The following is a 22727-nucleotide window of genomic DNA, read 5'->3' as shown; positions in this document are numbered from 1 at the left end:
ATTGACCATTACTTATTTATAAGACAAATCATATCTCAGTTTATCAAGTTGAGGTAATACGAGGGTCTTTTTGATAAAAGAAGTTTTAAAATGATGCCAAATTCTATAGATCAGTTATATATATATATATATATATATATATTTGTTTGGGATCTTTATGCCTACATGTAAATATAATTTTCATTCGGTCATCTATAATATAAGAAAATTGACCATTACTCAAATATCAGACAAATAATATCTAAGTTTATCAAGGTGGGGTAACAATAGGGTCTTCATGAGAAAAGAATTTTTACAGAAATGCTTTTAAATTAAAAATATATTTAAAATATAATTGAATTTGGTTAAGAGCATGTGCTTGGATGATCAAAGCATACAAAATATGATGAAAAAAAATCAGTATTCTTCGTGGTAAATTATTTTCATAATTTTATCAATTTTTTGCTACTGCAACAATATTTAAGCGACTTATTTAAAATCAAATTAGTTACTTTTCAAATCAACGAGATTTAATAGCTAAATAATCTTTAAACGTTTGATTGAATTTCTAGTTTTATGAAAATAAATAGGTGTTGTAGTTTATATATATAGGTCGGTACGATTACAATAGCATACAATTGAAAACAGACTCCCCATTAAGTAAAGTTAAATTGTGGATTAAGGAATAACAATTAGTATATTATTTTCTATATAGTTACGGAAAATATTCAGAGGAATTTTGTATGTGCGGAGAACTAAAACTGTTCCGGTCTGTCATTTTCATATCTTAACACAATATCTGTTTGATAATACAACGGCGTCTTAAGGACCCACTGTGATTTTCTATTATTTTTATTCATAAAATTGGAACGAGACTTTTGTGTTTTATCTGTGTTTTTAAAAAGGACGATTTGTTAACGATAATTGTTTTTGTTTACAAAATATATTCAGTGAAAGTGAATATAGCACGGAAGAATTGTTTAAAGGAAATTTAAAGAATGTCTAAATGCACAATGTTTTAAAAAACGACAAGATTAGAATTGTCCGTTCATATACGAAAACGTCTTTGTTCTTGCCTCAAACCAAAATGTGGAATTAAAAGTTTGTTAAGTACAAGGAACAGCCGTATGTTATAAGTAACCATAAGTATTTACAATTAGGTAAATATAAGACGCTTGTATAAAAAGTAAAACGGATTTAAAAACAATTCATTGACCCAAACGACAATATCAAATTTAACAATAGGTATTACGTTTATTAAATGACAGATACAAAGGGTCCGCGCAATACACATGAAAGAATGTAGTGCAAAATCTCTCCTTAAAAATGAGTAATGGATATTGAAAGAGGAAATTTCAACTGACACATGATGGTAAGTGAAGGTTTTTTTTTATTTCTATAAACATTTTTCAAATTTAATTTTAATTTCAATTTTAAAATTTAGAGGAAAATGAAAAATTGAATTATTCAATAATTTTCAAAAGGAATTTTAATGCCCTAAAGAGGTTAAATATTTTAGAAGATTAAGTACACACTTCATGCTAAGCTTTTAAAACCTTGAGATAAGTATAATACTTCTTTAAATATACAAAAACTTACGAGTTACATTTATTTTATATTCATTGAATTGTATAACATCGAAAGAAAGCCCAAATTAATGTTAGCACCATGGAACTCTTTTTTCGTCAAATGTTTGAGTTCTCCTTTTTCGAAATTCTATTTTTAGGCCCATCCTTTTATTAAAATAAGTCTATTTTGAGTTTATGCCATTTCCATATAGTTTTCTATGGGATTGTTTCCCATTGTGTTAAGCTTTTTAAGATAATTTTAAGCTGTCTAATATGGTATGGGTTTTGCTCATTGTCGAAGGCTGTATGGTAACATATACATGTAGTTGCTCTAAAGTCTACTTCATTTGATATATTAGATATTTGTCCTATTCGCAAAATCATACCACAGGGGTTTTTTTATAACAAATAATGTTTTATGATCGACTGTAGTAATTCTGGATGTAACGTGTGTCATTCCCTTTTTAAATCTATACACATACCTTGTTATTGGCATATAAACGTGTATTTTCTTCATTTTTTTGTAGATTTTACCAGCAAATGGGGCTAATCTAATATCTCAGTGCAATGTTCGAGAGAATGGAACCATATGATTGGAAACGAAGTCGTATTCCACGTGATCTCGAATACATGGGAGATGTTAGTGACACGGATTATGAGATTTACTCGCCGGTATCACTGTTTTTCGAGGAACGAGAGATTAGACGAACCGTAATATACCAAGGACGAAAGCGGAAAGTGTTTGTAGACGATAACTGTGCAAGTGAACTTTCTACCGATCATCTTAGTCCGGGTGTTTTGAAAATATTTGGAGAAACAATTGTACCTGGAGTTGAATACAAAAGTGTTCTAGCTTCATTCAGATCTACTGCCCAAGAGCTCGTGAAACAAGCATTAGATAGATACGACGTACCTCAAGAAAAACACGTAGATTATTTCTTATGTGATGTTGTCGGACAAGTCAGTTCTCAGTCTGATGAAACCGTTCATAGACACTCTTCAAAATGGCAGACAAAATGCTGCCGAATGTTATCTGACCATGATCGTCCATTACTGTTGCAGAACTTTTGGCGGCCAGCAGACGGACTTAGCAGACGTTATGAACTGCGACGTAAAACTGACTTTTCAAATTGTATTGAAGGCGATGACACATCAGGATTAAATGAAAATGCCAGGAAAATTTCAATATCAAAGCTCCGACCGGGTGCAATACCGTACGAACCACATCATCAGAGGAGAGACAAATTTTCGGATGATTTAAATCTTAATACAAATATTAGGTCTCAAAGCTGGGTGGCTAAAAAATATGAGTGCAATAAAGTCATTAATAGTTTAGATTTAGATATCAACCTCGCATCAAATGGCTATAAATCTCCACAGTTGCAGCAGAGGCAAAAGTTACTCGAGTTACCGCCATCTTCTGTAAATCAAAGACCGTTTCTTCTTACGATACGTGGTTTCGATGTTAAGAAAGATCCCCTATGTCATACCATTTGTTCCAAAAATGTCCTAATATGCAATAACAAAACGTCAACATCAGATTCTCAAAGGATAGTTTTGCATGCTCCAGATATCCAACCCCGACATTGCTACCTCCATTTAAAACGGATATCCAATCCCTCTGAACGCCAATCTTATAACTATACTGTTGAAGTTCAAGGAACTCCGACATCAGCTGTTTTTATAAATGGCTACCCTGTAACTAATCGGACTACATTGCATGCCGGGGACATTTTGTCTCTTGGAAAATATTATATCTTTCTTTTTAAAGACTTCTCTCTTGGACACGATATACCTCTTCAGTTACCATGGTTAGGAACAGATGATGTTTTTGACGAGTCTTCCAGACAATATAGTAGTTCTTTTTCTAATTCACAAAGGGATTTTACTTCCAGTCTGCCTCAAAATGTTGTTCCGCCATTACCTCTATCACAAGAGGATAATGTGTCAATTTCAACAATGGAATCGACCGGTGAAAGATTTAGATTTGCATATTCTAGAGAGAAAGAAGAAGACCTCATGAAAGCAATCTGTGCAATAGTTAAACAAGACTCTTTAGGATTCCCGTTGGCTCCTGCATACCTTTATAGTATGTGTATTGAATACTCTTGTAAACGCTTTGATCTTCATCACATTCGGAACCTTCTCCTTCGGATATTAGGAATCGTTCGAGAAAGTGTTGGGGTGAGTATTATTTACAAACCTTGTAAATCCACCCCCCTTTTTTCACTATGTTAAATATACAAGAGTAACGCCTTTCACAATATTTTATATACAATGTGTGGTACATATATGCATTTGCATATGAAAATAAGGAACATATTGACAATTTTGTCACCTTTTGACAGGTAAGACATATACTTTGACAGGAAAATGTAAAGGTAGTTTGTACATTAATATAGTAATTTTATACATGTATTTATTTATTTTTATAGATAAGACCGTTGGTTTTCCCGTTTGAATGGTTTTACACTAGTAATTTTGGGGCCCTTTATAGCTTGTTGTTCAGTGTGAGGCTCCGTGTTGAAGGCCGTATATTAACCTATAATGGTTTACTTTTTCTTTAAATTGTTATTTGGTGGGTGAGTTGTCTCATTGGCACTCACACCACATCTTCCTATATCTATAAAATAGCATTTACATATCGTGCAAAATATAAGATAACTTACCCTGTTATTTAACTAAATGAAATTTTCATCATCCGTCGCACTGTCACGAAAATCATCTTTTGGAATCTGTGTTAAAATAATCCTCTTTTATATTGATTGAATTAGGTTTGATAAACGTCCAGTGGTAAATATTTCATGCAATTCGGTACGATCTGTTATATTTGCAGTCTATCCTACATTTTGTACGCATTTGTGATGCAAGGTTTGAAATTGGATTCATACTTAAAAAAGAGAATGTGATTGATTGAAACAGATTTTAGTCATTGCATGAGTCGACGATGGTTTTTTTTTGCTATTTAAAAACGATTGTGTAACTGTATTGGGGAAATAATTATGTTAAAAAAAAAATTTATTATCTGATTGTTTAAGCCATTTTTCTATATTCTTCAATTTTGGTTATTATTCCGGGTTTATACTTTATATCTAAGCACCCAATTAGTATCTATTCTTTAAATTCTATAGCTCTCAATTGTTCCATATTCGTTTGTTTAAATACTAATTAGTCTCAATTCTTTTGTGCTTATTATTTCTATTTAACTACATTTTGACCATTATTCCCTATTTTCAAAACCGTCCAGACTCGCAGACTCATTATTGACTTCCTAACCACTTATAGTATACATTTGTCCTAAGCTTAGAACATTATATTTATAGACAATTGATGCGAGATTGATCAGCTATATAGTTGGACACGTATCAAATGAATTTTCATAACAATTTACATCTTTTAAGTGTGTAATGCCCCTGTCGCAGCATCTGATGTGTTCCCATGGGCCCATTCTCCATTTTTTTTTTATGAATAATTAAATCCACCAGTTTCTTTATGCGAAAATGCCTCTACTATTATAAAGACATGTATAACAGTTGTTATTCATTCGTTTGATTTGTTTGAGCTGTTATTGCCATTTGAGAGGGCCCTCATGGGGTTTTTGATTATGTGATTACTTGGCCGTTTTTTTAATGATTATTTGATTATTAAGCCAAATATTTCATGATTATTTGATTACCTAGGACTGTATTTTTAGTTTATGATTATTTGATTACTAAAGATAAGCAAATATTTAATGATTATGTGATTATATTGGCAAAAAAATGGTGATTATGTGATTACTAGGACCCCCCCCCCCCCCCCATGAGGGGCCTCATTTTATAAGGGACTTTCCGTTTTGAATTTTCATAAGAGTTCGATACTTTTGTAAAAGGTTTTACATTTTAGATACAGTTGAATTAATACTGCTTGAAATAAAATCACTTTTCAATTTCAAACCTTGGGCCTTAGATTCTTAGATTTGTTTTTACAATTATCGTGTGTATCACAACTTTAAGTCTGGTTAAGATATTTAATAGTTATGAATGAATGAGTTGACAATATTTAATTTGAACATTTTTACACTTTTAAATCATCAAACTGTGACCTTGTTTAGAAATTAAATTTCATTCATCCCGAGAAAAATGATACATGTACATTTTTATCAATACTGTGAAAATTTTTCAATGACAAATATGTTGTTTTAAAATGTATACTATTAAGGAAGTTCGCACATTAAGTAGACAGGGGAAAATATAGGTAATGTGACCACCAACAAAGATATCAAATCGAGGTATATTGTTTTCATGTACTTGAGCCTATTTTGACCTAATTTGGCGCATTGTTTTAATTTTATAAAAACACTCCAAAACTTGGCGGGGGTTCCGTGCACAGTCGATATCCGTTTAAGACTGTCAATATGAAAACTAGGTTAAAAGTATCACTTGAAATATATTTTGTTAAACGACATCTGTGTGAAAAAGAAAATACAACAACGAAATATAATTCTCTGTTAGTAGCCACATGTAAACCTAAATAATAGCAGAGTTTTTTTTGTAAAAACAAGGCCATATTGACCTCGTTTAACACATTGTTTTCAAGCAAGACTTTAAGTAATATCAAATAAAAAATCTGACAGTGACGAGAGATTTAAAATAGATATTAAAATATGAAGAATGTCAAGCACTTTAGGAAAGTACTTCTGACAAAAGTTTAAAGATAAACAAATTTGTTAAACGATTTACTACATATTTAAATTGAAAAACCAAAACATAGTTTTGATTCCAGATAACTATGTTTATACACCGATTAAATTTCATCTGATTAAAAATTTTAAAGTAGTATTACAGTAGTCTATATAAGTATCATGCTCCAAATTTATAAAGTGTTATTATCATTTATATCACACTTGGTAAGGGTCATTTGAAAAATTGTTTGAATATTCTACATTCTTATATCTCCAAAATAAGTCATGATATAAAATATTTGCATTGGTAGTCTTCGAACCCATGAATACGATTTATTATAAAGGGCTGGTCCTTAACTTTTCGTTAGGGTAACTTTTGTACGTGTTTGATTATTACGAGCATTTCATGTCGCTGTTTTTCAGCTGAATTAGTTAGACCTTATATCAGATGTTTACATTCATATTCATATATGTTCCTTAACGCTCAAAAATAGTATACTAGAAGCATTGCCCTGAATTTGTCCATCTTGATCCAGATCTATATATTGAAAAACAAAAGCATGGTCAATTCCTTGAACCGCCTTGACTGTCTTGCTGCAGAAAATTATTGGTTCGATTCCCAGACAGGTTAAACCAAAAATTTCAATATTGGTATTGTCTGCTTCTTTGCCTAGCAAACAGCCTTTATTTTTGCTGTCATTGCAAATGTTAATTGGTCAGAATAGAGAAGTCTTAGACTCCTTCAGCAAAGTTAAAAGACGCACGCGACAAAAAGCATTTCAATTTTCTTATTATTTATTATTTCAACTCATTTGGCGAGGTACATGTAATATATGTCAAAACGTTAAAATGTTATTTTTAAGCGCGAGTTTTATCTTTTTGGTACGAAACTGTTTATGAAGAAACTGGTAAACATGAGGACTTTTAACTCAAAATTTTAATCAGAGGAAATAATTGTTTTATTTTTGGTATTTATTTAACCTCAAAAAACGTTAAAAATCAGTATAAAAGTAAGACTTTTAAAGGATGAAGTATGATTGCCAATGGAACAACACTCCACAAGAGACTAAATGATACAGAAATAAAAAGCTATATAAAAGACCCCAAAATGACAACTTAAAAACAATCCAAACTTGAAAACTAACGACCTGGTTTATGTACGAAAAAGAATGTGTCCAAAGTACACGGATGCCCCAATCGCACTGTCATTTTCCATGTTCAATGGACGGTAAAATTGGGTAAAAATCTAATTTGGCATTAAACATAGAAATATCATACCATAGGGCACAGGTGTACTAAGTTTCAAGTTGATTGGACCTCATCAGAAAGTACCTTGACCGAAACTCGCAATTTCATTTTTTAAGTTCAGTGGACCGTGAAAATGGGGTCAAAAGTATAATTTAGCTCTAAAATCAGACAGATCATATCTTAAGGAACATGAGTATTAAGTTTCAAGTTGATAGGACTTCAGTTTCATCAAAAACTACTTTGATCAAAACCTTTAACCTGAAGCGGGACGAACGGACGCACAAACGAACGAACGAACGAAGAACGAACGAAAGAACGAACGAACGAACGAACGAACGGACGGACGGACCAGAAAACCTAATGCCCCTCTACTATCGTAGGTGGGGCATAAAAATTAATAAAAAAACAACTATGATATCCAGCAACAAGAACAATTACAGGATCCTGATTTTGGATCAAGAATATGGCTGTGTTAAAATAGTTTGAAGGCGTGCCAACCCTCCCCTAACCTTGGACAGTGGCGTAACAGTACAATGTATGCTTCCGGTTTTGTTTCATTTACTATATCATTAAAAACCCAAATATGAAAAACAGAATGGCATTAGTACATCTAAATATTTCCCACACTGATAAGATCCAATCATACTTACATTTTAAATTTATAAGTAAAATTGCTTGGGAAGAAAATAAATAATGAAAGGTTTAAACATTAATTTGCATTGTCATAAGATAGTGACTTTATGTCTCTAGTGAAAATGCTCTAAATTGAAAGTTAAATCACTATCTATATCATTGAGAAGAAATATATAATGCTTAATTTGTTTACACTTTAGTTTAAGTAATTCTATAATGGAGTACTTACTTTATTTTATTTACATATCAATTTATTTACAGGAGATATCAAAATCGTTGTCAGAACAGAAGTTTAATTGGTATGTATTCCTAAAATAATAAATGCTATAAATGCACGAGGTCTTGAATTTTGAAAATGAGCAAATACCTTCTTACTGTTACAATCACACACAAGCACAAGGTAATGAAATTGAGAATGAAAATGGGAAATGTGTGTGTCAATGGGACAACAACCCGATCATAGAGCAGACAACAGCCGAAGGCCACAAATGGGTCTCCAATGCAGCGCTGCAGGAAACTCCCGTACCCGGAGGCGTCTTTCAGCTAACTTAAAGGCCCCTCAACAAATATGTATACTAGTTCAGTGGCAATGGACGTCATATGTAACACCAAAATATATAAATGTAATAAAATTAAAATTCGGGGTTAAACATGTTTTTTGTGAGATGTCAACCCTCCCACTTTACCTGAACCAGTTTATGTATTAAAATGAATCAAATACGAGCGCGTTTAAATGAACTCTTACGAGTGTCAGATTTAAGATCTCGGCGAAGATATTGAATTACGGCACTGTTCAGCTTCCATCGTTATACAGATGAAAAGAAAATTAATCTTTTGTAAATAATTTCTTTAAATGAAGTTTCCAACCGACATGCAATATTGTTATGCCATAAAAGGTACACCTGTTAAAAGCGAGTGTATGAATCTTGTGTTTTTGGAAACCAAAAAACGAGGATAAGAACATAAAAAAAGTTGGATATAAAGAACTGTTCAAAGGATGAATAATAGACTGACTGACATTTAGTACAAGTCATCCTGCATATAATATGAATAAGGCTAAATTAAGTTTTAAACATAAAAAAAAGTTGCGCCCTATAATAGTACTTGATCCTCTGAAAATTTGATGACTTTCAAATTCACCATCGGACGTTGTGAAAAATATTGAAAGCTGAACTGATTAGTCCGCTTGCCCAGAATAGTGTGATGATACACAAGAAAAAAAAAGAAGTTCCGTTTCTGTTTGATGTGTGTTCAGTGTAAACTGCGTCTTAGACAATCGGTTTCTTATTCATGTCTTTACATAGTTTATAAACTGGAATCTGATGTACAGTAGTTGTCGTTTGTTTATGTAATATATACGTGTTTCTCGTTTCTCGTTTTGTTATAGATTAGACAGTTGGTTTTCCCGTTTGAATGGTTTTACACTAGTAATTTTTGGGCCCTTTATAGCTTGTTGTTCGGTGTAAGCCAAGGCTCCGTGTTGAAGGCCGTACTTTAACCTATAATGGTTTACTTTTTAAATTGTTATTTGAATGGAGAGTTGTCTCATTGGCACTCACACCACATCTTCCTATATCTATTGTACAAAATAGTTTCGAATTACAAAAACATTGACCTTGTTACAACTATGGGTAAACTTTTGGGATATTTTAACATATGAATGATTACGCTGTAAAGATTTAAAATGATATGTGAAATAAAATAGTTTCGAAAGGCATTATTTCTGACCCCATAACCATTTTATGTACATTTTTTTGTATTTTAACATATGAATAAGTTTGCCGTGAAAATTTAAAAAAAATCTTATTTGAAATAAATATATTTGAATGACATATTTGACCCAAGCACTAATTTACGTACATTTTGGGGGGTATTTTAACATATAAAATAATTGCGCCGTGAAAATTTATTAAAAAAAAGCACACTACTTATAATTTTGGTAGCATAGAAAACAATTGTCCACTTCCTTTTAAAACACATTTGATCCACGATAATTAACAATTTCCAATCAAATAAGATATGAAGCTATAATTGAATGAAAGTTAAAGAAACAGCCATCTATATTTGTTTTATATAAAAATTAAGAATTGAAATGGGGAATGTGCCAAAGAGACAACAACCCGACCAAAGATCGGAAAAGGTCACCAACGGGTCTGTAATACAGCGAGAAAATCCTAATATATTATTAGATAATAAATTTATATCAACTTCCATGTTTTCCTATGTTTATGTTTAAAACAAAAAGTTTAAAAAAAGCACATTTAGCTTTTGTTCTTTATTGCAGTGGACTAGTCAGAAACAAAAGGAATTCATCTGTGACGGAGGACTTTTTAAAATATGCGGTTCGATGGATGTCAAATTGTGTTCAATTGATTCTTTTTCTCAGGAAGCATAACTTTAAACTTCCATTTGTTGGACGGAAATTGTCCGACGATGACCCACAATCAGCTTTCAGAAATCTAGCAACAGGTCTTGAAGAGATTGTTGTGTTTTGCTTCCAACAGGCGATCTATGCAATAACCAAGGTAAGCAATGTGACAGTATAATGTTTTGAGCAAAGGGGACAAATATCAAACAACCCTTTTAACTGTCCCTTTGGTATCTTTCGTCCCTCTTTTAATTGTCCCTACGATTGACATACACAATTTTGTAGAGGGAATTAAAAAACTTTTTTTTTAAATCAAAATAGAAGATACACATAATGTAATGAACAACCTATGAGAGTTTCTTATAGATGTGGTCATTTGCTTATTTTTGCACATTATAATTATAGATGGTCGTATCAAATCGTAGTTGTAGTATTTCTTTTGAAAATCTTAAAGCATTTGATGAAAATATTTAACAGATGGCAATTGCAACTTTATACTAAAAATATGTGTGCTGTGTCATTTAACTTAAAGTACGATTACGAACGTAAGATGTCGACACAACACTGGTTGTGAACAAAGGTTGCAACTAAGATAATATCTATACAAATTATAAATTATGGATCAACCGCATGTATCCCCCCCCCCCCTCCCCCAGTTTCATACTTGTATCGTCAGTCTGTATGACACACGTACTACTGGTTTTGTTGAGTAGCATGTATATTCGTTCTGTTGTATCTGATGGTGACTGCTTTTATATGTTAAATTAAAAATAAGTGAATTACACTTTCTGCCTGTTAACATAATCGGCAACTCAAAATACAGCCGTCTTGTAGGAAATATTTGGAAAATTAACAGAAAACATTAACTCAGTCAATCAACTTGCTCTCCAAAAAGAAAAACAAGAAATAAATGCCTTGATTCTGAAAATCCCAACAATATTTTCAAGTTGCTATGAAATCTATCGTGCCTGTCCCAAGTCAGGAGCATGTAATTCAGTGGTTGTCTATAGCTGTTTATGTTTTACATAATTGTTGTTTGATCATTTTTTTTCTTACATAAATAAAAAGGTTAGTTTTCTCGTATGCATTGGTTTACATTTGTCATTGTTGAAAGCCGTATGGTGATATATAGTTGTTGAATTTTGTCTCATTTTGTCTTTTGTGGAGAGTTGTCTCCTTGGAAAACCTACCACATCTTCTTTTTATGTCCCATTTATGGGCATTATGTTTTCTGGTCTATGCGTGCGTGCGCCTGTCCGTCCATCCGTCCGTTCGTCTCTTCGTCTGTCTCGCTCCGGTTTAAAATTTTTGGTCGAGGTTGTTTTTGATGAAGTTGAAGTCCAATCAACTTGAAACTTAATACACATGTTTCCTATGATATGATCTTTCTATCTTTAATGACAAATAAGAGATTTTATCACAATTTCACGGTCCACTGAACATAGAAATTGATAGTGCGGATGAGGCATTCGTGTACTTGGGACACATTATTGTTTAATGTTGATACGAGGGAGAAAAAAATAGAATATGACTATAGAACCATCAGAAAAATATGTAAATTGTTAAGGAGTTTTCTATGACCATCTCCAAAACATCGTCAAATTTCAAGTGAGATCATGTTAAAATAGAAGTTCTGCCAACATATTTTTGTTCATGACTTGGTTGATTATTGAACAATATTACTACGGATGCGTTCAATTTGTGAACCAAGTTTTATTTGTCTCAACTCACTGTTAACCCTTGCCGACCACCTAAGCTAAAACATGGTTACTAATTTGATAAGGTTTTTTTTAGCAACCTTCATTTGCTTAATGCCATTTGGAACAAGTGTTCGTGTAAAGTATATTTGCTTTTTTTTTTTGATTAACTAATCTTTCGATTTATGATTTAGGAACTACTTCTTTTTATCTTTTCACTTTAGACACCTGATATTTTCAATTTCATAGGCGGAAATCATGCTTCTTTTTTGTTGCATACATTTTTTTGAATGTGAGCTATCGAATTAGATTATTTACCGGGTTTGTAATAACACGGGCAACACGACGAGTGTCACATGTGGAGCAGGATCTTATGACCCTTCCGTAGCACCTGAGATCTACCTCAGAATTCAGTGAGGTTCGTGTTGCTCAGTTTTTAGTTTTCTATGTTGTTTCTTGTTTACTATTATATGTCTGTTTGACTTCTTCATTTTTAGCCATGGCGTTGTCAGTTTATTTTCGATTTATAAGTTTGACTGTAATAATTGTTCCTCTAGTATCTTTCGCCCCTTTTTCACATTGGTATAGAAATGACAAAACAAAAGTTGGTTTAGTTCTAAATTTTTTTTTTAATTCAAACTGAATCCCATAAAGGAAGAAGCCGTCGTGGCCACTTGTTTGCCGGAACCTTCATGTGAATCCTTAAGTACAAACACCCAAACCTTATCACCAACAGCCAAATTAATTATTGCAAACGCTGAACCAGAGTCATATTTATTCGGTGCAACGCCCCTTGAATAACCTTCCGCGAATTGCCAACTATCGGAATTCACGGTTATGGCGAATTCAATTCTGACATCGGGATACACTAAAATTTTTGCAAAAAATGCATACAGTCCTGCCCGCGGACAAGTAAATATCCCTGTTGCATTGTGAAATGCGTTGTGTGTGTCAGTTAGTTCCGCTTTGAATTGTATCACTTGATGATCTCCAAGGCCAGAAATAGGCTCCTTTACCTGGGCAGAAAATGCTACTACTTCACCTGAAATCATACATACAAGACATACAAGTTTATCAGGTTGCTTGTCTTATTTTTAGATAAATACAAGGAATATAAAAACAATACGTTTTATATCAACTGTGTGAAAACTGTGTGAAAGTCCAAATCTATGGTTTGTCACAAATTATTAGTTGTTGTTTAACGCCACTTTCAAAACTATTGTGTTATTTCGTGGCGGTCAGTTTTTATTGGTGGAACGAGAAGCCGGAGTGCCCGGAGAGAACAACAAACCTTCGGATGGTTACAAATGAATTATGTTTCATTATAGGAGATACTTTGTAAAAAAAAAATGAGACGTTAAGAATTGAACGAGAACATTACCGAGAAATCCCAAAGACTTGAAATGCAAAATCAACAGTCTTAAACAACGTTTGTTGATGAAAGGAATGATAAAAAATATTAATACTGGGGATTCTGTGACTTCCTGGTCTCGTACTCTCTACGATACAAGATTGTTAATTGTTTCATTAATGTTTTTGATATAATACAGGAAAGAGTCCATGCTTTCTGCATATAAGGTTTGTTCCACGTCATATTATTATATTTCTTATTAAGTGAGACTTGAATATCTTTTGATATCAAATCTGGTTTTTCAGTATTATAATAAATGAATCATTGGCGATTTACATTTGAAACCATTGAAGAAAAGTTATTACAATGTATGTTCTTGGATGTTTGATATGAAAGAAATCATTGATCAATAGGTGCTGGCATAAATAAAACATTACTTATGAAAATATGTGCCCCTTTGGCACAGTCGATGTTGACACATGTGTCCCTCCAGAAGCAGTAGGGTAAATTGAATAAATTGACAATCTTCTGTTGAAGTAAAATGTGAAAATAGCGGGCTTTGTATATATATATATTTTTTAAGTTACAATGTACCAAGTTTTTGACAGAAGATTACACTTAGTTTTGAACGAGGAGGTGTTAAACTCAAACATAAATTTATTAATAAAAATATCGAAAGACAACTTCAAATTGTAATTTAAAATGATAGATACGTCATACTCTGTGTGCGCATGTTTGCCAAAATTAGGTTATCGTATCTTAATGTTTATAAAGTTATGTTCGTCCAAACTTGCCAGTATTTGTCTAACAAGTTAATTAAGATATTTGTGTTCCCCCTTTTTTACCTGATGCTGAAGCTGGGTGTACAGACCGAGTCTTCCTCCGAGAATGGATGCCATGACCAAGGGATTTCATCATATTCTCAAATGGTCCTAATTTGGTAACACTGCTTTTATTTGAAACATTTTCACTACTGGTCAGCACATCGGCATCGTCTTCCAACTCATCCTTTTGATGTCGGTTTCTTTGAAACTGTTCAACGGAGTAAACTCTGCTTTCTAGCTCATCATTATTTGAAGTAACTTCATTATTTGAAGTAAGGGACTTAACCAAAGTTCTTAAATTTCTGTTATCTTTGACGGTTTCCTCATGAGTTTGCTCCATTTTTTCCATTCTATCTTTGAGGTTCTTCATTTCTGAAACCAAAGTACGCACGGTTCGGTCTAAAGATAATTCGGCATCTGTTAAAACATTTTCAACAAGAGGGTTTGAATTAATCCCACCTACAGCAGCAATGAGCAAGAATAATTGCAAACGCAACATCTCTGTCCCAATTGATTTCTTGAATGCGTTTAAGAAAATTTGCATAGTACTGAAGGTATATCTTTACAAAAAGTGACCCGAAGATAACCTTGGTATCCGAAATGAAAGACAAATCTGACATATTCTGTAGACATTACGTAATTTGGCATATTTTGGTAATGTTGATTTCTGTTATAACTAGATATTATCTACAAGGTTAGATTATTTAATTTTGCCGTTCTTTTCAAAGTGTGCTTCGTGTAAGCATCTTGACGCAGTTGCTTTATTTCACATTATACCAACTTATAGCGTTCACAAGTCATATCATTATTTGGTCGATAAGAATCAATAATATAATAATTGAAATGTGTGATACTTAAGATCGAAACAATACATGTAATTTTAGCTGACTATGCATTATCAGCTTTGCTCATTGTTGAAGGCCGTACGGTGACCAATTGGTGTTAATGTCTGTGTCATTTGGTCGCTAGTAACTATAGTTGTCTCATTGACGATCGCGCCAAAACTTCCTTTGTATATATGTACTTTTTTACAATCTTACAGGAATGAAACTTAACAATTAGGTTCAAAACTGTCAATGTTGAGGCAAACATTATTACTATACTATATATAAAAATATTAATTTTCGCGAACCATTTAGGTCACGGAAATTCCAAAATATGGCATCAGTAAAGAGAGTTGTGCAAATAATGTGAATACACAGAACCCCCATCCAAATTATCTTTAGCTAAAAGTATTCATCATTTTCTATTTTATATGTACCAGCAACATTCCATTTTTACCCCGGTAAAATAATGTTACTATTGTTGTTGTCATTTAGACCAAGTTATACACTTAACATCGTAAAAGTTTAGCTATTTAAAGCTGATCATAGTAATTCAAGCTAGTAGAAGACCGGGAAATGTTTCATGTGGGCATTTCCATTCTCAATTTTATTATTAAAAAAATATGAAGAAAATTATTTATTTATCATAACACAAGATCACAAATATACCAACGAAATTACCTCACTTGCTGGATACTGTCTTAGAAACTTGTTTCATTCATTTCATTTAAACTGAAATAAAAACCGATTTCCTAAATGTTAATAATTGCAATCATCAAAATCAAACTAGTCTAAGACCTCCATTTTGTCAACAGTAACAACATTTTAGAATTTGAAAAGCTTTGGTTGAACAGTTCATGAGTTAATGCACGGACACGACTAGAATCATCATTTTTCAACCTTTCAAGAACTATAACTCCTGAACAGTAAAAGTCAAAATCGTCATTATCAAACTGGCCTCTATTTTGTTGTCAGTAACAACATATTAAAATTTCAAAAGCTTAGGTTGAACATTTCATGAGTAAATGCACGGATAACATTTGGAAGTCGCTCGCCCGCATGCCCTCCCGCCCGCCATACATCCCCAAATTAATAACCGATTTTTACTTCGTAAATCCGGTTAATAATAATCTAATCGTTATCATACATTTACTGTACTTGAAACAATTATGCATCTAATCATATATTTATATCGGCAGGGTTAAAGAACATCAGTTGTTCGACCTGTTAGTCAAATGCGTTTTGTTTAAATATACTTTTTCAATTTTTTGGTCTTTTGGATAATGTTGTTTGTGCTGTTTTTAGACTCTTCTACAACGAAATTCGTTTTACCTGCACCTGACATCGCTGAAGAGACATTTATTTTCTAAATCCGGATCTGGTGTACTAAAAAAATATTGACACCGTAACTATGTTTGTGGCATAACATTGTGGCCACACAAAAAAAAATCTGTTTAGTATTAAATGTATATTAAGATCCATTTTGTTACATCTTGTCATCAATTTGGCAATCGCCAATGACAGTCAGCAAGGTTAAAGAACATCAGTTGCTCGACCTGTTAGTCAAATGTGTTTTGTTTAAATATACTTTTTCACTTTTTTGGTCTTTTGGAAAATGTTGTTTGTGCTGTTTTTAGACTCTTCTACAACGAAATTTGTTTTACATGCACACGTATAAAAAATGCGGTTTTTATCCAACGCAATCATTGGTTTGAACGTAGTTACTTTTTCAATTAGAGACTCGTTTATATTTTTTCGTTTGGGCTTGTATCATATTTTCCCTCCGGTTTTGTATGATCCGTTCATCCTATATTGACTCTTAAAATTCAAGAGTCTATCTAAAAATGAGGGTACTTTTTATATGGCCTTCCAAATACCGTTTCGATCCCTAACATCACAGAAGAGACATTTATTGTCGAAATCCGGATCTGGTGTACTAAAAAAATATTGACACCGTATTTTTGTGGCAACACATCGTGGCCACAAATATATTTTTTCTCTTCTGTTTAGTATAAAATTTATATTAAGATCCATTTTGTTACAATTTGTCATCAATTTTATTTGGCAATCGCCAATGGCAGTCAGCAGGGTTAAAGAACATCAGTTGTTCGACCTGTTATTTAAATGCGTTTTGTTTAAATATACTTTTTCACTTTTTTAGTCTTTTGGAAAATGTTGTTTGTGCTGTTTTTAGACCCTTCTACGACGAAATTTGTTTTATATGCACACGTACGAAAATTGCGGTTTTAATCAAACGCAATCATAGGTTTGAACGTACAATGTAGTTTTCAATTTAGACTCGTTTATATTTTTTCGTTTGGGCTTGTATCATATTTTCCCTCCGGTTTATATGATCCGTTCATCATGACTCTTAAAATCCAAGAGTCTTTCTAAAAATAAGGGTACTTTTTATATGGCCTTCCAGAAGAAAAGAAATAACACTTGAATTTGACAAGATTAGCATTCATATCAGTTAGTATGCTCTATTCAATAGACCAATAGCGCTCGGTATTTGTCGTATTTGTGGTTGGTCAGTGTGTGTTATTAAACGACTGTATCATTCTATATATATAGGTGGTTTTTCTTCTTCTTCAAATATACTGATCGATTGGCAGTTGGATTGAAAAATGTGTTGTGTGGTCAGTTTCTCGTTTGTTTTTCGTGTTTTCTTAGGTTTCTCATTGGTTTATTGCTTTGAAGATATTTGACTTTTGTTCTATTTGCTTTTCGATCTTTGTTGTTGGTGTGTTTTGTTTATGGCCATTGTGTTAGTTTGTTTGTTTGTATTCATCGATAGCCTTCTCATTCAATTTTGATTGCAGCCCATGAACTCTTTGTCACGCGGCGGTGTAATAAAAGCAGGATTAATTACGTACGAGAGATGCCGACACAAAACTTGTAGTGAACAAAGTTTGCAACCGCCATGATATTTAACGGCCGAATTTGGATCAAACGCATGTATCTTTTTCGAGGTTTTTTTTCTTATATCATCCAATACTGCACTTTTGGTATTGACTCCTTTGTCTGTATGACACATGTAAAGACTTGTGTGAAATGCGTTTTAGGTGTTAATAACTACGGATTTGAATTGAATCACTTGATTATCTCCAAGGCCAGAAAAAGAATCCATCACTTCGGCAGAAAATGCCACTACATCACCTAAAATAAGACTATAGAAATATATAACGAAATGTTTACTTTTTTAAAGTTGCTTTACTTTTTTTTTTTAAATAAATACAATAAATATGAAAACAACATGTTTATCAACTGTGAGAAAGTAAAAATATATGCATTTTCATTAATGCTTTATGACTAATTCAATTGGTATCGATAATAAATTGAAAATCGGCAATCCGATCAAGAAAGGGCAAATATGTATCTGGGTATGTACTTATGCAATTTAATCCAAAACGTATACTTGTAACGACAAAATTACATCATGTTTTGGTTCAACGCATGCATAACAACTTTTTACAGAAGTAAAAAAGTAGTCAATTCGCGACACATGAGTTTCTCGAACCGAAAGAGGATAAATTGAATAAATAATTTTGTCAATGTTTTCACGGGGTTTCGTACAATGTGAAATTATTATTCAAAAGTGCATTTCTTTTAAAATAGACGTGCATACTTGAATAGTAGATCCACCAAAATTTGAATTACATGTGTTATGTGCACATATTTGCCAAAATTAGGTTACCGTATCTCAGTGTTGAACTTAATAAGTTCAACCCAACTGAACAGGGTTGTCTGCCTATTAACTTCAGATATTTTTTTCTCGTTACTTACCTGACGCTGAAAAAGGGTCTACAGACCGGTTCTTCCTTCCAGAATAGATTCCATGACCGAGGGATTTCATCCTTTTGTCAAATGGTCCTTGCTCGGAAACTCTGCTTTTATTTATAATATTCTCACTACTTGACTTCCATTTTTCCCATTTTATCTTTGAGGATGTTCATGTCTGATACCAAGATACGCACGCTTTGTTCTAGAGGTTATTCGGCATCTATTAAAACACTTTCAACGAGAAGGTTTGAATTCAACCAACCAACAGCAACAATGAGCAAGAATAATTGCAAAAGCAACATCTCTGTCCCAATTTGAGTTCCTCAGTGCGTTTCAGAAAGTTTGCATAGGACTGAAGGTTATCTTTAAAAAAAAAAAAAAAAGTGACCCAAAGATAACCCCAATAACGTAAAAAGACTAACTTGACTTATACTGTAAACATTACGTAATTTGGCATATTTTTGTAAAGTTTAGTTCTGTTAAAACTAGATGTTATCTACAAGGTCAGATTATTTAATGTTGCCTTTGTTTTCAAAGTGTTCTTAGCGTCTTAAAGCATTCACTTAATTTCACATAAGACTACCGTATAGCGTACACATACATGTATCAAAGTTGCATATACATACACCTCAAATAGACTTAAAGAAATCGATCGTGGCTATAAATTATAAATGATTTGATATCGCTGATCTTTCATAAGACAACGAAATTTCCGTTCTGTCGTTGGTTATTCAGTGTTGTTCTAATTCAACAAACCTAATCTTTAAGTCTGGTTGCCATATTACTCTCGCATGTTTTGCATTTTTGAGCTTTGACATTAAAGTTCATATCACGAAAGATTTTGGACACTTTTTAAACACTTTTTAAAAGTGTCTATTCCAATTGATTCAATAAGTTTTTTAGGAAAGATTTTAACTCATTTAGTCATTAAAACGCTCCAATTCAAGCTTCAATATGAAAAATCAATCAAATATGGCAAAAAAAGAAAGTGGCCGCATCCATTTTCATCCTCAACCTTTCTATATGTTAGATATTATCACCAAATACAACTTACATTTCAGTATTATGAATGAACACGAATGCGGCTACTTTCATTTAAGACGGAAACCGTCTAAAACTTAACTAAAATGCTAAAATTGTGAAGATTTCAATACTTTAGCATGACTTAATGATGCTAGTATCCGATTGTGTACATTGTATTGTCAAAAACAGCCCACATTTATGTCGCAGAAGCATTCTACTTTCCAGTAAATATCTAAAAGATTACTCTTTCACAAGTTTGTAAAACTGCTATATTTTGGAGCCAAAAAGGTCTTACTGAACCTACTCCTTTTATCATTTTGAAGTACTAGTACAATCTATACAAATAAACATGTATGTTGAGATCTATTTGAATTTTGGCCTTGTTTTTTCTGTGTAAAGTAAGAAATATTAAGTTATCAACTGGTTTGTTTGTTTTTAGTTTTAAACATTTTTTTTCAAGTGGATTGGAAAACAAGTTAGTCCTATCCACTCTGCGGATGCGACTGCTGCCTTGTAGCAGTATTAGCCTAATCGTTTTCGAAATATACAAGGGCGTCTTTTACGTGCAAGAAATATTGCTTTCTCCCTTAAAATGGGTCAGCCATATATCGTCCCCTTCGTACGAACTATCATCGTCTTTCAAGATCATACTCGCAAATAGTGTCAAGGAACGCCGAAAATTCAGTCCCTGAAATTTTCTACTCGGAACTGGGATCGAACTAGGAACATTGGTGTTTGTAATCCGATGTGCTAACCACTACACCATAATTATTCTTATCATAGTTTACTAAACATGGTTTGTTTTTTGGTCTATTGCTGTCTCAATTGTTTTTGGTTGCTGTGCATCTCTCGTTATAGTTTAATAGTGCATACATGGCTTCAGCATATTTTTGAAATCAGTTTAAATATTGTTCATCGAATAAATAACTTTAAATCACCAACAATGAGATATTTCTTTGTTAAAAGCAAAAGCATCTCAAGTTACACTTGATCAAATCATTACTCATTTAAATTATTATGAAAAATTCCTTGGAGCATAATTTTAAAATTAAAAATAAATTTTTGAAACGATTAAAAAATCGTTATTTTTTTATAATTTGACGTGAATGATTTTCCATTTATATCGTAGTACTACGTTCAATTCAAAACCAATTCAACCTATATTTTAATGATAATAAATTGAAATTATACTAAATTGTTATAGTAAATCGTTTCATCGAACTCAACTTCATTCACTGACGTTATTGATTCTTTGTTGTTGTATTGAATTGATCTCTAGCAGGGGATACGGAAAATACATTTTATCGTAAGATCTTTACAGAATCATTTCAAATAGTGTAAAAAGTTATTTTAAATTACACTCCCTTTGAATTCAATCACATTAAATTTTAATTATATCTAACCTAGCTGCGTTGAAAAATAATTGATTACGTATTGTGTCCAAAAGAATGAAAATAGTTATAAAAGTAATTATATAACTAATTGTATAATTTACTTGGGGGTTCCTTTATAACTAATGGAATTTCCATTTAATTAGAAACCTAGCTTAAATACTCAGTTGAATATAAATACATGTATACCTCTTCTTCAATCAGAAGCAGTCTATACTCAGAATAGTAAGTATAAACTGTACCTGCTTCAATAAATCATTATTCTTCTTTGATTTTGATATCCCTGATGACGGCTTTTGAAATTCTAAGTACATGTACTTAGAAAGTGAAGTATATTAAATGCATTATTCGTCCTGAAATTGTGTAATATTAGCCACTGGATTCAATCAGTTCGAGTTCAAAGCATGCGTATACTTAACAAATGATACTAAATGGATTTACAATGTACTGAATCCTTATCCACGTTATTGTGTATGGAAAGAAAAGTATTAGATCATTTAAAATAGTTGATCAATCATCACAAAATAATATATTTGGTCAAAGGACACTCATATCTAAAAAATAAAATTTCCCTTAGTTTTTGTTTGATTAACGTTGCCATACTTGCTTTGTTTTAAACGTGCATGTTACAAATGCTGTAGTTGTTATCATACAGTATCAAAGAGGACAGCTCAATATAGCTTCTAGTTCCTGTATACTGATATTCGTCTATAAATATAGCTTTTGAATTTTAAACTTTTGATACACAATCTGAAAATCTAATGCTTCAGTTGTGTAGTTATGTCCTACAAAAAAGTAAAATTACAAAAAATACCGAATACCGGTTGAAATTCAAAACGGAAAGTCCCAAATCAAATGGCAACATAAAAAGCTCAAACACATCAAAGGAATGTATAACAACGGTCATATTTCTCATTTGGTACAGACGTTTTCTTATGTAGAAAATGGTGGATCAAACCTGGTTTTATAGCTAGCTAGACCTCTCACTTGTATGACATTGTTAAATTGTTACGCTTTTCATTTACTTCATATTGCACTTCATCTATGATAATTCCAATTTAATTTCAGGCTCTCTATGGGTTACTTGGTAGTGTTCTGGATGGAAATCCTTTTACAGAAAGTGATACCATGAACAAGAGAAATGGAATGACTAAAATAACAAGTGTCTTCGATGCTGTGCTTCGCCTGACTAACTCTCAACAACTGCATCATGACGTACTGAAACAAATATTTATGTATCTCTTCTTTTTCTGTAGCACCTCAATATTCAACAAATTGTTTGCAGAGGGTGAGAATCATAATAACGCATTATATAAAATAGAATAGGAAAGGGGGTCCCGAATTCCCAGGAAATTAAACACTGAATCCCAAATTT

At 32.5% G+C, this 22727-nt stretch overlaps 1 protein-coding gene across 1 annotated transcript in view; it reads left to right on the top strand.

Annotated features, from left to right (window-relative positions):
* Window positions 1-583: 583 nt before the first annotated feature.
* The window catches only part of LOC134725119 (ras-associating and dilute domain-containing protein-like), a 30065-nt gene continuing 7921 nt past the window's right edge, over window positions 584-22727 (top strand). Inside the window, exons 1-5 of the mRNA XM_063588672.1 lie at window positions 584-1351; window positions 2075-3731; window positions 8353-8390; window positions 10376-10616; window positions 22421-22640. Of these exons, the coding sequence (XP_063444742.1) occupies window positions 2115-3731; window positions 8353-8390; window positions 10376-10616; window positions 22421-22640 (2116 nt within the window). The 5' untranslated portion in view covers window positions 584-1351; window positions 2075-2114. The remainder of the gene's footprint in view (window positions 1352-2074; window positions 3732-8352; window positions 8391-10375; window positions 10617-22420; window positions 22641-22727) is intronic.

This window comes from Mytilus trossulus, chromosome 7, assembly GCF_036588685.1.
Source record: "Mytilus trossulus isolate FHL-02 chromosome 7, PNRI_Mtr1.1.1.hap1, whole genome shotgun sequence".
Taxonomy (NCBI): domain Eukaryota; kingdom Metazoa; phylum Mollusca; class Bivalvia; order Mytilida; family Mytilidae; genus Mytilus; species Mytilus trossulus.
Note: the sequence above shows the minus strand (reverse complement) of the source record. Positions and strands in the feature narration are given on the sequence as shown.